The sequence below is a fragment of the Microplitis mediator genome, chromosome 10 (assembly GCF_029852145.1).
Source record: "Microplitis mediator isolate UGA2020A chromosome 10, iyMicMedi2.1, whole genome shotgun sequence".
Taxonomy (NCBI): domain Eukaryota; kingdom Metazoa; phylum Arthropoda; class Insecta; order Hymenoptera; family Braconidae; genus Microplitis; species Microplitis mediator.
The window spans coordinates 141,183-157,741 of NC_079978.1; the positions used below are offsets into that span (position 1 = coordinate 141,183).

The following is a 16,559-nucleotide window of genomic DNA, read 5'->3' on the forward strand; positions in this document are numbered from 1 at the left end:
TGAGAGCAGACTTAGACCGAGGTAATAGTATATTACATACCTAGGCCAGTAAAATAAGAAAAGTCTCAGAGCACATGTAATTGTTGGCCGAGGCGAAGCCGAGGCTGACAAACATGTGGTCTGAGGCTTTCTTTTTTACTGGCCAAGGTGCGTATACTATTTTTCTGCTCGACGAAGCCGGAAAGTCGCAACTTCGTTTGGGGCAGCGGCCCGAAAGTTGCCACTTTCCGGCCGGAGGGCAGAAAACAAAATTTTTTTGTTGCAAACGATAGGATATGATGTATGGTATGTATCATGTAACATTGTCAGTTGATAAGTTAAATATTTGAAATACTCAGAAGAAGAAGAAGAATAAGAAAAATTAAAATTTTCCGATGATATCAGGAAAAAATAAAGATAGCCGAGCTACCGACTGAAGCAAGACGCAGCTGTAAGCATTGACGCGTTCAGACTTATCGATTCAAAGCAGACGGTAAATTCAAATTCTACTTATGTTTTTAAAAACTTACTCAAATTTATTTATCATATATATTTATACTTTTTCGAATTATTAAAAATATTCAAGATTATTTTCACCGTTTGATTTTAAAATAAATCAGTAAAATTAATTGTAAATTAGTAAATACAAACTGTTCACAAGCTATAAGTATGCTACTGGTTGAATTAGTGGCAAACTCGTAATAGCTACAAGAATAGTCAGTATCTACTAATTTACATTGAGTTTCACTAATTTATTTCCAGAGAAAAAGATAAAAAAAATAATTATATTATTCAAAATTTGATGTATTGTTTAAAATTATATATATATTGAGTATAAATAAGTGAATGGTATTTGAGATAATTGTCATGTTAATGTATACACATTGAAAAAAAGAAAAGAAGAAAAAAGAAAAAAGAAATGAAAGTACGTATATACAAAGTCAACGTCCAACAAGTCAGTTCGAAGAAGATAGACGGAAGAAAGGACAGAGAATATGAGTAAAGTGAATGAGCATAATATAAAGTCAGTGATGGTGGTGTTAGTCGCGTTGGCGGCTGCCGCTTCCATACACTATACACTGAGCAACTGAGCACTAATATTACATCTCTGAACTGACAGACGTGCGGACTTAAAAACCTAAGACTAACAAACAGTTTGCAGTCATCCGGTCTCCTTGTTTTTATTATATTCTTATGGACGTGCGTGAGTACAGCAAACTACGAGCTACCGTTTACCTCATCATCTCTCTTCCCCCACGAGCTGGCATATCCATTTTATTAGTTTTTACATTTTTTTAAACAATAATCATTCTATACATTATATTTTTAATAAAATTATTGACTGATGAAAATAAAATTTAAACATCATTGTATACAATATATACTATAGACGTCAATACGTATTGAATTCCCAAGTTGTTCCCCAACCATTGAGTTAGGGTAGTTGAAATAAGGTATAATTTTCCGCGCCAATTAAGGTCTTTAAGAATTGCAACCAATTTAACGGGATGAGGGTCAAAGACTTAGCTTAGGGGATGACTTGGACTGGTTCGACTTGTACACCTCTCCTCTATCACCCTCTATCACCCTCTTTCACTCTCTTTCACCCTCTTTCACCCTGTTATTTGGTATCGATTGAATCAATCGGAAAAAATATCCAATGGCCTGCTTATAAGCTTATAACTTTATTAACTCAGAGTATCGGGATCTGAATTTTAAAATTAACATTTCATTGAGAGTCAATAAAGTACAGAGAAAAAGCTTAAATATTAAGATTTATAGATAAACTATTGAATAATATAGTTATATATAAAATGAGTTTCAGATGGGCATCATTGTGTTAAGTGAGGCATAATAATATCGCGCTTCTGTGGTTCACACTTAATTAAACCGACATAGGAACTTGATAACTCGCACGTGACGGACAATGCTGGCAGTCTTTAGCGACAATTGTTATGTAAAGTACACCCTGTGTCGACATGAGCGGGTGTGGCATCTCGATACTAGGTCCAAGTAGTTGAGCCTGCGCCCACAATCAGATATACTCACTACTAATACGAGTACATATTTATGGTAGTGTTGAAATGAGTGAGCGACTTTGTAAAATCGTTAGCTCCGATTCAGAAAAGTGCGACGTGACTTTTCCTTACACTTTTCCGCAAACTTGATTTCATTCAATATTTCAAACTTAACTTTTATTTCTCTTGATCTGCCTCATTCACTCGACAAAAAATAATAATATTTTTTTAAAAAAAATTTTTTTTTTTTCAATTTTATAGATATATCAAATCTGACTAGTATGTATAATTTTTATAATAATAATAAGTGTAAATTATGTTTTTATAGATGCATAAATATAATATTAAGTAAAAAAAAAAAAAATAAATATACTGATGATAATTAGCTCAATAAGATATTAATTTGTCTGTGGCAAAAGCTCTTGGTGATTAATTGTAAATTTAAAGAGTAAAAATATAAAAATAAAAATAAAAAAATAGGATCGACGGTGACGGTGGTGGCAGTCGAGTGTAGGTGGTGCGAGTGAAATTACGGCAAGTCGTGAGAGTGGCGCCTGATCGACATTTACCCTTCTACCTACTTACCACTACAACTCGATTGGCTGTGGGGGAAAAACCGGTGTGTAGGAAAATCCGTGGATTGGTCGTGGGGCGAGGCCGCGGATTAAACAAGTGCAAGAGAGTGCTGTATACGTTATCGGCGAGGTGACTGACAAAAACGGATAACCGACGAGACTCCACCTACACGAGCAGACCAGACCAAACCAGACTTTGCCACACGACATACGTGGGAGATGGACAAAGAGAGAAAATAATAATAAGACTATAAGCGAAATATACCATGATTATGATTACAACTTGGTACATATGAACGAGTAAAGCATCAGTTAGTGACTGAGAAAAGAGAGTTGGAAACTCGTTAGTAAATGTAACATCTATTCGGAAAAATAGCTTGCTCTGGTTCATTATTCAAAGCTGTAGAGGGAGAAGTAATATCATCATTTTTTACTTTTTTTATCAACTCAAGAGCTCTGTGGAGGGAGTATCGAGTAGAATGTCACACTAATTCGAAAAAATAAGTAATCCCGAGAGGCACGCGAAGCACACTTGACCTAAGCATACTTGGACGAAAGGGTGCAAGCTAACTCGACATCCACAGATTACTTTTTTTTACTTTTTTTCATTTTTTTTCGGTGTTATTCAAGTGATAGAAAGTGTTTTAAACAATATTGTGATAATTGGATTATTTATACAATGATAAAAAGTGCTCCCAATCGTATTAATTTATCAAAATAACTAAATGTGATATACGTTATCATTATTATTATTATTATTATTACTATTATTATTTTTATTTTTGTTGTTGTGTACTGCTACCGAATGTATTTAAAGAAAATAAGGCTATGGCAACCGAGAAAAATCGAATGGACTCTCCAAAAGCTGCATTATCTATTCAACCAACACCATTCAGTATTGAACATATTCTCAGCAGTTCAACGAACCACGTGGGACAGCTAGAAATTCGTCCCATTATTCTTCAAGAATCTTATGGAGAACATGAAAACAATTATAATCGTAATAACAATAATCATAATAATAACAATAATAATAGTAATAATAATAATAATAATAATATTAATATTAATAATAACAATAAGAAAACATTAGGTGGTGGTGAAACTGTTATTGAACTTGATTCTCAATTATCAAGTAGCAGTGGAATATCTTTTTTGAAAAGACCAACTTCTCCGGATAATCGGACGAGTGTAGTTCGTGAGTTGAATATCTTGAGAAGAAATCTAGTCCAGACAAATTTGTCAAATTACAATAATTTACCGTCAATTACAAAAGCCAGTTTTCAAAGTCTTGATCAACTGGATAACATAGCAAATTATCGTAAATTTAAAGATTCGCGAGAATCATCGTTAAATCATCGTCAGCAAGACGAAGCTTTGGATATGAGTAAAACAAAATATCTTGGTATGTTTTATTATCATTCTATAAAAAAATTAAAAGGATCAGAGGCATTATAAACTCACTCTTACATATCCTTGAGAGTTTTTTAAGTTAACCCGGGCTACGTAGATAACGTAATTGAATGTAATTTTAGTAGCATAAGTGCCACTCGACCAAGCAGACGTCACAAGTGGCTTGGACTACTCTAAATCTCTTACACTTGTTCATTTGCCGTCAGATCCTCTTTATCTTTTTTTTTTTTTTTTTTTTTCCCTTTTCGGCATATCAACTTATTCTCGCATACATTAAGTCAATCTTAGTCATTTTTATTTATCACTAACGGAAACTTTACTTTTCATAAAATATCATATATAATAATATTAAGCTCATAATTTTATTTCCTGATGCTTGATTCCATCCTTTACGCCTGTTGATGAAAATGAGGATGAGGTCTCTTGAATACAATATTTTTATAAATGGACATGAAATAAACAAAAAAAAAATTGAATATAGATAGTATTGAGTATCAAATTACTCAACAAACCGATCAAGCACTTTTCCACTACTTATAAATCCATTATCGACAAATATCCACATACATTTTACCCCTAATATAACAGTAATGGGAGTAGTAGTGATTTAACTTAACCAACGTCAAAATCAATCATTTATATCTATATATCTTTATAACTATATATATATACTTGAGATAAATAAAATAAAGGATATTAAATAAAATAATAATGATTGAATAATATTTAAAAGTCGTTGAGGCTATTAAAAGGTTATTAAAGAAGCTATATCATGACGTTTATGGCATTCGAGACTAAACAATTTTGGTGGAGGTACCTGACTCTGGTTAAGCAAAGAGGAATTGCCGCGAGTATATGAATATGTAAACATAGCGGCACGTGTGTTGTAACATGATTTAAAATGAGACTTCAAACGCATCAACTCTACACTCACTTTTCCCTTTTTATAATATTAAAAATTATTATATGTATGACGGGTTTAATATACATTAAAGTTTATTTTAAAATTTTAAAAAATCATAATATTGTTTCGTTTGATTGCAGATGAAATAGAGGATGATATGTATGATAATCAATCTCACGGGCAATTACTTCAAAACAGAAAAAAACGTAGTAGAGCAGCTTTTTCACATGCTCAAGTGTACGAGCTCGAGAGACGATTTGCAGCGCAAAAATATCTATCAGGGCCAGAAAGAGCTGATCTTGCACGTGGACTAAAATTAACTGAAACTCAAGTCAAAATTTGGTTTCAAAACCGAAGGTATTGTATACTATGATAATTTAAATTTAAATTCCAAATATAGTATTAAAAAAAAAAAAAAATAACAAATTTAGGTATAAAACCAAGAGGCGACAGCAACAAGAATTGGGTGCGATAGTTAATTCCAGTGCCGCAAGACGAGTAGCCGTGAGAGTATTGGTTCATCCAGATGAGCAATTGAGAGGATTACCATCTCTACGTACTTCAAATTTACAACTTCCTGGGCAAATTTCATGCCCACCACAGATTCACCCATCAAACAAACCGTTCAACACGTTCCCTTACTACTGCTTACCCTATCATCCGCTTCTCTGTCCTTCACTTCACACTACTCCTCCCCATTTACAGGTGCAAACTAGTATACCTCCCGAGATTGATCATCAACTACCCCGTGAAACTCAACTATCTAAAGTTATCCATGATAACAATGATAAATAATAATTCATAATCAAAAATAACATAAAATATAATCAATAATAATAATCATAAATATTATACAATTTAAATTTTTTCTCAAATATAACTAAAAATATATTATCAATAGAGAGTTGTGTATATTAGAGTATGTAAATAAATGTATAAATAATAATAATAAAATATTATGTTGTGAAATATATTTTATCCATTTTAATATTATATATATAATTTATTTAAAATTGACATCGTGTAGTTTTCATTGGAGTTGTATACGGATTGAAGTAATCTACCGATGGGTCCGGATGGATGTACTCAACCGTAATCATATCATTGTAAATTATCATATGGTTGCAGCAACCCCTTGAAATGCCAACGCAAGAGCCCAACATGGATTATTCATATATGTGTATAGCTTGAGAATCAAATTTTTATATCATCAACGAAAAAATTTAAAAAAAAAATTGTGTAAATAAATTTAATTGAGTGATTGACATAGAATATACACAATTAAAATGGTATGGGTTTAAAAACTAAACGCCGCTTTATATAAGGATGAAAAATTTACCAACTCTCATGACCTTTTATTTTTATTTAACTTTTTTATTTTATTTTTTTATTATTTCTTTAATTCCCGAAAAAAGGGTGGGTGTAAAACTGAGTTGCGACACAAGTATAATTTTTTCCCTATAAGTGTTTTAATAGTCCAACTGGGTGGCCCGGTTAGACATTGGATATGTTTATTCAGACGTAAAGATGGGACTGGAGACTTGTCGACCGTCGACCGTCGACTCTGTACTGATGGGAGTAAAAACCACTAGGATCTGACACTCATCCGGTGCCACTGTTAATAAATCCCAAAGAGTTACATTGCTCTCATTTTAATTCCTTATTCTTCATCCTGACTACATCTCAATTCGCTATATAAATTTATAAACTGGATAAATAAATTCAATGAATAAACAGTGTATTCGTTCAGTTTTAAATAATTAAATATAGTTTTATCGATCTCTTACAGATGTTTATAAAGAATTTTAATACGGTATCAATTTAAATATGAAGATGATTATAGTTTTCTAAAGAATTACTAACTCATATACTAACAGAGTATATTCGTATTCTTGATTATGTACTCATGCAATTAATTATCGTTGTGTGTTTATACCATAATTTATAAACAATTCGCAGCCGCATAAGCATTCACTATATATACATATATATGATAGTTTAAGCTGATTTTCTTGCGAGATCTGTAAAATTTCACTGCATTGTATATCACTATTTGTGTTATTACGACGAGTTTTATGCAGTTATTTAATGATTTATTATTATAAAACCGATATTTTTTTCCTTACAATTTAATTCGATCGATTTTAGTATAGTTAAATGAAAATAAAAAAAGTAAAGTTGTATTTAAATTTAAAAGTTGATGCTGCCTTCTCAGTCAACTTTAACTGAATTGTAAAAATAAATGAGATATTTCGTCGAGGGTGAGAATGATAGTGTCGGACTTGTACTACCGAAACAAGAAAGGAACGATTTAACGCTCAATCAACCGACTAAAGCTAATTTTCATTAACTGCTAACAGCTACAGCTCGTCCGTCGGCGAACCCCACCCTCTATAGGATCCTCATCACCTCATCACCTCATCACCTCATCACCTCATCATCTCGACCCCGCACTCTTCTCACTTTTGCTGCTCTTCTCGAAAAGCTCTCTTACAGCTGAGGACAGCATATAGTACTGCCGTTTCAGGAAATTGTTTTACGAAAGACAAATCCTATTCGTATATATATTTATAGTCAAGTCATCAATTAGTTAAGTTGCAAAAAATAATATCTTTTAATTGATAAAAGAAAATTAAAAAATGGTAAAATAGTAGGAATAGTAATTTTTTCGTGGTAGGAAGAAAATATATATATATTTATATATGAATATTTGACGCCGGAGCGCGATTATCGAATTTTTTACGAGTCATTTCAGGATGGGAGGAATATAAAAAAAGCTTTTGATATATCTCTGCTCGTCCATTTCTCTTACAATCATCGCAATTCGTGGCTCCGTGTGTATATTTGAAAGTATAATCGACGTCAATTTGACGCTTGTCTATACACGCTAGTTACTTTTGAAAAGTTAAATGCTAATAAAAGTCCAATATATCATTGCGGAAATCGTTTTGCCTTGATATGTATATATACATAAGAAGAATGATATTATAAGTTAGGTATATATATATGTATACACTATGCGAAATGTCTGTTTAAACGTTTATTGTGTTATTTACAATTTTTATTTTTCTAAGAATTAAATGATTTATTAAATTTCCTTTAACTTATATATTTTCTATACTGTGACCAGAAATATACTCGAATAAAGTAAAATATAAAAAAAGATAAAAAAAAAACGTATGCGCCGAGTCTCTCGTCATCGTCACGACAACTTATACATCACATCGATACTAATATATATATATAAAAGGATGTGTAGTTTTGTCACGAGACTTTCGACGATAACTTTGGAGAAAATCTCAAACTTGTAACCGGGAATTGAATTGACAGGAGGAGAGAAAGAAGAGGGTTGGAAAGGAGTATAAGTTATTTTCTTGGGTGGTAGTTGAGATCGTTGAGATGAGCAAAAGAGCGGCACGCTTTGCCGTGGTAAATGCCCAAAAGGACTTGTGAATAAATTCACAAGTAGTTTCGTAATGCAATTTACATCTGTCTTCTATTCAAAGTATATAAAAGAAAAAATTTTAAGTTATCCATTGTGTAAATATTAAAAATTTACCATTCTTTTTTTTTTTTTTTATCTAATAAAATATAATAACTTTAATCATAAATAATATAATACAGCAAAAAAAAATAAAATAAGAAAAATAAAGAATAAAAGCAGAAAGACAGACAGACAGCAATTGGGAAAATTATCTGTGGTCGATTGGTTAAAGAAAAACGTTTTTCGTTTTGTTACTGCTTCGTGCGAGCGAGTCTCAAAGAGGCAATTTAGCAATTTTTGTCGCGGCAAATTCAGCGCCGAGGAAAATTGTTAAACGACTAACCTAATCAACAGTGCTTTATGTGCTTTATGTACGCTATACTCTTCGTTCCGTGAGCAGAGATATAAAATAAAAAAAAGAAAGAAAAAAAAAATGTGACTTTATTGCAATTTCCTTTTTTTTAACTTGATAATATTTATACATTAAAAAATTTATTTTTTTATCAGAACATAATGAAATAATTGACTCAATTATAGCTTACATTATAATAGGTTTACGTTTCGTTTTTCAATCCAATACAATGTTTAGCATTCAATGGTATCTGTAATTAAAACAAAAGTCTGAAAGAACAAGAGTCTCCTCTTTTGTGTTGATACCCAGAGTGCCGCTTATTTCTCTCAGTGTAAGCAATAATAATATAAGTTATACAATGAGTAACACCAACTACTTGGATTATGGCCAATACTTTTTGTTGTTGATCCTTAAATATATTATTATACAAACTTCAATGGTATAAAAAAAATAATTATTTATTTTTTAACTGATACAGAGTATTGTAATATTTTATTGTTAAATGATTTTGTTGGTATTGAGGAAAGTGAACTGATAATAAATAAGTTTAACTGAAATCAACGACAGCTATTAACTTGCTCCAACACTCAATTATTATTTTTCTTAAAATATTAAAACGTTGATTTTATCTATAAATAGTATTTAAATTACTGATATAGGATATGAGGGTCTGTGGCAACGCCTTGTTTTAGCGGACATTTTAGAAAAATAAACTATCGCGTAGAAACAGATGACTGACTGTTAAACCAGCGTACAAACTCGCGGTAGAGTGACAGCCGCTAGTAGTAATTGTTTTTCAATTTATATTATCATTTTTTTTTATCTTCTTTGCAATCTAATACAATTGCCATGTTTATCATGTATTGAGAAGTCAATTAACTTTTTACTATTATTATTTAATCATAATAAAAATATCAGCAATTAAAAACTAAGTGATTAATCAGAAAAAATACAAAATTTTTTAATGATCAAGTCTATTTTAAAATATTTTTCATTGAGAAATATAAAATCCTATTAATAATTATTATTGGACCAAAAATTGGTTTCAAAAATATATAGTTTTATGAATAATAGTTATCTACAATAGTAACAATTGGTAGATTAAATTATAATAAAAAAATACTAAGGAAGAATATGTGAAAGTTTGTTTCTTTGTCGATTGTTGAGATTTAATTGCAAAGAGAAATACCACTTTCGTGTTTCGTTTATGTCGACACTCATCACTAGGTAATTTACCTACTTTGACTCAGACGGTACAGCAGAAATCTAAGGGATGTAGTTTATTTATCGCATCAGTTTCTCCGGCAGAGCTGATGATGGTACCATTACTACTTCTGTTTTTGTGTTCCGTAACGACCGTAACTACTAGCATTTTCGACCAAATCATAACTATTGTAACATGAAGAAAATAATTTATAAAATTATTTTTATTATCTAATTATCCATAAGTAATCATGTAAGTGGTTGTTGTAGAGGTAGTATTTTTTTTTTCTTTTTTTTTTTTTTTTCAACCTTTTCTGCACGCAATAATAACAGACATGTTCCGGCGGTAATAAGTAAGTATCATTATCAAGTAGTGACTGTCATACATGAAGGTTTAACGAGTTGTACATCATTTGCAACATTTATGCTAAAAATTAGTGACTGTAATGTACACTTAAATAAATATGACAATGATAAAGAATTTAAAAAATGGAAGTAGGGAAGGGGAGGGGGAATACTATGAACAAAAGACATAATGAGACAAAAAAGGATAAAGCAGATGAGTTGAGAAATATATATCCGTAGTCAGCAATAACCAAAGATGAGTACAATGAGGATTAAGGCTTTAAAAGATTTCGATCGATTTAATTTATAATTGAATGGTGAGAAAATCATAGCTTTAAATTCTCACCCAAGTAATTATTTAATTGGTTCGAACAGGTAGATATCAAAGATCTCGAAGATCTCGAAAAGTGATGAGAGTTTTTTTGAACCACTTGGTGTCAAAAAAATCAGTCAGCACTCTGGTATTATATGAACGTGACAGAGAGATAATCGGATAGCTTAAATGATCCTTAAAAAGTAGTGACTTTAGTCCTCTCACTTGGGAGGAGAGACTTTGCACCTTTAGAAAAAAAATAAAATAAAAAAAAAGTATCAAGACGTTAATTTTCCTAATAGGTTAAATAGCCTGAACTTTGTCATTGAGGAGCAAAGCTGCATGCCTCAAGTAAAGACCCCGTACAATACTTACAGACTACAGATTCACATTTATACACTAGACTCACACTTACACAGACACATCGACGCTCGCCATTGTTTCACAAACAAAAGACGACAGAGCGGCGAGTCATGGCGGCTCTCTTTGAACGCGCCCCTCGACCAATCATTGCTCGCGTTTAGAACCAGCTAATACAAAAGAAACCGACCGTCGATGATTGAGATTTTCTACGTATACCCGGCACCCGGCACCAGGGTAGTTCGAGTTGTCAGAGTTGTCCGAGTCCTCGAAGAACCTCGTCTATCAACAACTTGAAGAGATCAAATCAGGCCACTCTGCAAAACTTGTGCTAATCGACGTCTTTAATAATCGATGAAAAAAAAATTGATTAAACTCAAAATTTATGCATCCACATCAGATATTATAACTTTATTATGCAATCATAATTGAAAAATTACATTTTTTTCTTAATTTTTACATAAAGTAAAATATATATCAACGGCTCTAATTTATGTGTATAAAAGTCGACGATAATCAATAATATACACATCAACTCAACAAGAAACCTTGATAGTGGATATTATGTAGACAAAAGACCTTTACATAACTACTACTCACCTAGACGAAACATTGTACCTATTGGATATATATATGTAACAGCACAAAGCCTACAAGATATTATTATATACCAACTGTTAATAGCTTCTAATATCATATAATATACATATCTAAGTGTTGAGCATATAACCCTGTGCGTAACTTTATTATTTATAAAAATATAACAAACCCATCATAAAATTATTATATTAGGTATACATTCATAATACTACTGATGTATAGCAAAAATATAATATACTTTTTAATTTAATTGCCATGAAAAAGGGTATATTTTGTTATAAAAATTAAATTTTTACTTAAAAACATAATCAGACAATGAGCGTTTTTGGAAACTTTATCAAAACTTAACATTGTAGATAAAAAACAGTCAAGGTAAAAACACCACCATGGCTTTGTAATAGGGTCAATTTATAAACTACTATAGTATATATTTTAGAAAAGTAAAAAAAAAAAATAATAATAAGAATAAATGTGAACTCGCATCTGTTAGTTGTCGCTTCCTCGATTTCGTGTATAATTAATAGCGGTTGATCTTACAATGGAGACGTGAATTGAGTCTATAGATAACTACTCCCCGGGATTTCGCATCAGACTCGTTATTCCATTATAAGCTCAACCTCATCAACGAATTTAAGTAATGGTCTGCAGACTACTCTCATCGCCGCTCACGGTACAGAGGAGCCTTTTTCTAAAACTCGCTGTTATACATATATGTTGGTTAAATGTTCAAGGTATATTTACGCGTCTTAAAATTTAACGATTATGATAATCTTCGGGAATTCCCTTAGTTCGACATGCATGCTTATAGAAAATAAGTAGTCGCTACAAAAAAACAATATTATATAATATTTATATGATGATGAGCTGATATTTTATTAGATAAATTTATGTTTTAATAAATATTACAAACGATTATTCCTATATAGATACACCAAAACCGAAAAAAAAAAGTTTTACACAGAAAAAAAAAATTCTTGACTGAAGGTAAATATTCTTGATTCAAGAAATCTTTTTTGGAGACCAAAATTTTCTCAGATAAAATAGAAACCTTCTCAGACCAAGATGAATTTTTTTTAACCAAGACAAATTCTCTTGGCTCAAGAAAATCTTGATTTTGTTCACGAAAACGTTTGTCTTCAAAAATATTTTCCTGACTCAAGATAACTTTTTTTTTCTGTGTAGTTGTGAAGAGGATGATCTTTTAAAAGAGTCCTATATATGGGATATCATCGAGAGAATGAGAAAAAATTAAATTATTTAGTTCTTTTTACCACCATCGTCATTCTCATCGTTATTAAGGTAACACTGTCATCAAAGAGTAATTTTTCAGAACGACCAACAAGAATCGCCTACGTTGATTGAATTTTCTTTTATACTGATCAACGTTTTTTTTTTAAATATTTTCTTAGAAAAACCGTTACAGCGAAGAATGATGACGTTGGCCGCCGGTGTGAAATCATCCGCTTCCGAATTTCCGCTTTAAGCTAAATAAGTATAAATACACCGACCAAAGACTATACTTTTATACCACATCAAGTGACTTAGCTTTTAGGCCTGCTCAACCATAATATAACATCTTCGATGTGTGCATGATAAAATTTAGCCGCGCTGTCGCCATGACCATCATCAGCATATATACTGAGGATCAAGTCTTGATGATGTCGTGGATTATATCTGTGTATATAGATATTATAAAAAAATAAAAAAAGGAAGAACAATAAAACCGGAAAAATGGATAATGAATAAGCTAAAAGATGCCGCGGCGATGTTGGTCGAACTACCGCGAGAGTAAAAACATGTTGTGATGTCTTAAATGAGGGTGCGTATCTACGTATATTACTCGATGATATACCAGTAATAAAATAAAAAGCTTTTCTCTACTTATGTATAGTCTGCTTTCAAGAGATAAAACACACACCAACCTGTTTCATCATAATCATCATCATTTAGTGCTTATAGGCACATACAATAATCCAATATATACATACATTGGAAAGTATATTTATCAAGCTTTATTTTTTTATGACAAACCGGTAAAATTCTATAATAACTTATATATATAAGTCACATTGCTCTATATCAATTTATTTAATGATAAATGGTAGATATATTGCAATATATTTTAAAAAATTTGTGATAAAAGGTTTTTTTAATCCTCTCCATCAAACAGGTAACATTCTTAGCGCCTTTAGCTCTTTCCATCATATCCCTATACTGACTGCTACTCTACCACTCTACTCCCATTTTTTTTCTCTTTCTTTTTATTACTACCACAGAGTGTATACTATTTCTTGAGAGGCTCAATTCTGCTGCTTGGAACGATGTGAATAAGATGAAAACAAAAAAATAAAAATGAGACAGTCAACATAATATTAGACAAGTGCTGGAGGAGACGAAAAAAAAAAAGAACAGAAACGTGAAGAATTTAAGGAAAAAAAGTGGCCGGATACATCTTTGACGAGCTGGTGAGGTGCTACCTTGATCTATCGAATTTTTTTTCGCATTCTAAACTAATTGAGACAGATCTATTTCTATTTGAAATTTTACACCGGTAACAAGTCAATACATATAAACATATTAATTATGTTTCTGTCACAATATTTTTATAAATTTATAATAATTTTTCTACATTTACTATAAAAATAAATAGTAAAAAAACAGTTAAAGTTGTAAAAATAAAAGTTAAAACAGTATCCAGTTAATAATTGCAGTTGTATAGTTAAAGTTGCTTCAAGTCTGAACGATGGCGGCCTGTGAACTGCAGAACCGAGCAGTTTTGCGACGCTTTGCCGAGCGTATCGAGACCGACCGACAGACGACAACAAGAACAGAATGACGAATGTAATATGCAAGGGAGTGAGAGTAGTCGACTGATGGCGACGACACAATATTAACGGTTGCTCAAAATTTAATACGTTAGATAACTAAAATATATATATACTACTTAACAAATAAGATTTGCTAAATAAAAAAAAAAAATAGAGATCTGATGATCATAGGCACAACTGTCAAAACGATTAAATACCATAGGAGCAATTCATACGCTAAATGAGACAGCGAACACGTATTATACGTTATCTGAACATCGTCGGAACATCGGTAACCAAACTTGTCTGTCTTGTTCACACCAAACCTGTCATGTATATGTATGTGGGTATGTGGGTATGTGTGTTGAAATAGTATTATATACCTTATTTTCTTTCACTCTTTCACTCTTTCTCGTCTATATAATAATAGTGGTTCCTTTTCTTAATGACGAGTGTTCAAGGCAAGTGTTATATGTTATATCCTTTTGCAATGAAGAATCACAGATGAGTATATCGCGGATCGTGTCTCACGTGTTATCCGTTGCTCCTAAATCACACTGTCTCTGTTATACTCATTATATGCGCACGCGCGATAAAGATAGTGCTGGCTTTGTTGCTCTTCAGCATAAGCAATAATATCTTCCCTGGTGTTATTTTTTTAGTCTACAACGCTAAATCGAGGATAGTTTCATCCTGTTCGCTCTTGAGACTCTGCTCGTTTCAAGCAACTCTTTCAAGTTATTATACATATCTTTCTTCTCTGATTCTTTCTTTCTCTTTCTCTCTCTCTCTCTCTCTCTCTCGCTTTTTCTCATTCCCACCATCAAGACCGCGCATGGCGCGTACAATTTTCAGAAGACCCAGTGTATCTTTGTCTTACCAAAGTAACACTGTCTGAGAGTTTAATCTTTCTTCTCACTTGTTGGTGTATGGCGGCTTGGATGAAGGCAAGCGGCACCCTTTGAAGTCCAGTTGGGAGCCAATTACACGAGTCACACAGGGCCGCAGCTTGAAGTTGTGCACCGAAAATATAGCCACTCGTGTATCGATTAAAACCGAGAAATATGATGGTCAAAAGAGAAGGGATTCAGAACTCTCAGCTAAGCGCAGATAACGGGCTATACACTACCATATATATATACGTATGATGGATACCTGATATGTGTGGATACTATAAAATAGAGAGGGGATTAAACGCACGAATTAATTAACTATACACTAGTATATCGCGCAAGAGGCAGTACTCTCTGCTGGTTTAAGCGAAATTTGATTAACGAGTCGTCGACGTCTCCCTTATTTCCATTTTCACACATTGCTCTATTTATTTATATATATATAAATACACATGTTGCATCGAAAATTTATTAAAACAATAACTAAATAGAATATTACCCCCACCTGAATAATTTTTTGTTTTTGTATTAAAAACACAATAGTGAATAATAATTTATTGTTCGTATGGTAAATATATACATATATATGGATGTATGTGATGGAGAACATATGTCTATACTGTATGGTGTGTGTATCAGTGGAAAATATAGTGGAATTGTTGCAATAGGCCTCGCCTCCCTATACCTTTTTCTTAGTTGACTACTTGCGGTATAGTAGTACTGGGCCCCTCATCGTCTCGTCGTCGTCATCGCGGTTGAGTTGGCCAACCCCCGGCGCCGGTATCGTGTCACGAACAATCGTGTCGTACACCAGTGTACTGTTCGTTTTGTTCTTACTTATATATACAATCTACATACAAAATGTTCTTTTGCCTACTTTTTATACATATTAACTATTTACATTTTAAATAGACATTTTATAAAAAATTATTGATTATTTATCCTTATAGATTTTCGTAACATTTATTTGGTACAATATACATCGCGATTAAGAGTGTATTTTATTTTGTTTTTTATATATAGATATATACATGTATATACAGTTCATCTTCTCAAGAGAGGAAGACCACCCACCCAACCTATACTTAGCAAGGTGTCGGCAAATTGAGCTGTAGATGCCAAGAGTAATGTCGTGGTCCAGAAAATAGAGATATAAAAAAGAGCATATCATCAAAAGAAAAGTAGACAAGGCATCATTTTTATTCGAAAAAAATTATTTGATTATGTTTATGAATATATGTATTTAGATTACGGGAAAATGATTCCACGACAACAGAACAAAGTAATGTATATTATATTTATATATATATAGG

At 32.0% G+C, this 16,559-nt stretch overlaps 1 protein-coding gene across 3 annotated transcripts; it reads left to right on the forward strand.

The window, feature by feature from the left end:
• The first annotated feature begins 2,716 nt into the window (after window positions 1-2,716).
• LOC130675577 (homeobox protein Nkx-2.2a-like) lies at window positions 2,717-5,788 on the forward strand. Of its 3 annotated transcripts, none has more exons than XM_057481346.1 (4): window positions 2,717-3,572; window positions 3,666-3,977; window positions 5,030-5,246; window positions 5,321-5,788. In XM_057481346.1, the coding sequence occupies exons 1-4, from the start codon at window positions 3,401-3,403 to the stop codon at window positions 5,682-5,684; spliced, it is 1,065 nt and encodes a 354-aa protein (XP_057337329.1). In that variant the 5' UTR covers window positions 2,717-3,400; the 3' UTR covers window positions 5,685-5,788. The 3 variants fall into 3 exon arrangements, with proteins under 3 accessions (XP_057337329.1, XP_057337328.1, XP_057337330.1); XM_057481347.1 differs by having other exon boundaries at window positions 3,406-3,572; window positions 3,656-3,977; XM_057481345.1 differs by having other exon boundaries at window positions 2,717-3,977.
• The last annotated feature ends 10,771 nt before the right edge of the window (window positions 5,789-16,559 follow it).

What these genes read in the sequence shown, in the direction of transcription:
- LOC130675577 (XM_057481345.1), top strand. Translation starts at nt 3,401, where the DNA reads ATGGCAACCGAGAAAAATCGAATGGACTCTCCAAAAGCTGCATTATCT. An exon ending in GAGTAAAACAAAATATCTTG is followed by an intron (nt 3,978 to 5,029) that starts GTATGTTTTATT and finishes GTTTGATTGCAG; the next exon opens with ATGAAATAGAGGATGATATG. An exon ending in ATTTGGTTTCAAAACCGAAG is followed by an intron (nt 5,247 to 5,320) that starts GTATTGTATACT and finishes TAACAAATTTAG; the next exon opens with GTATAAAACCAAGAGGCGAC.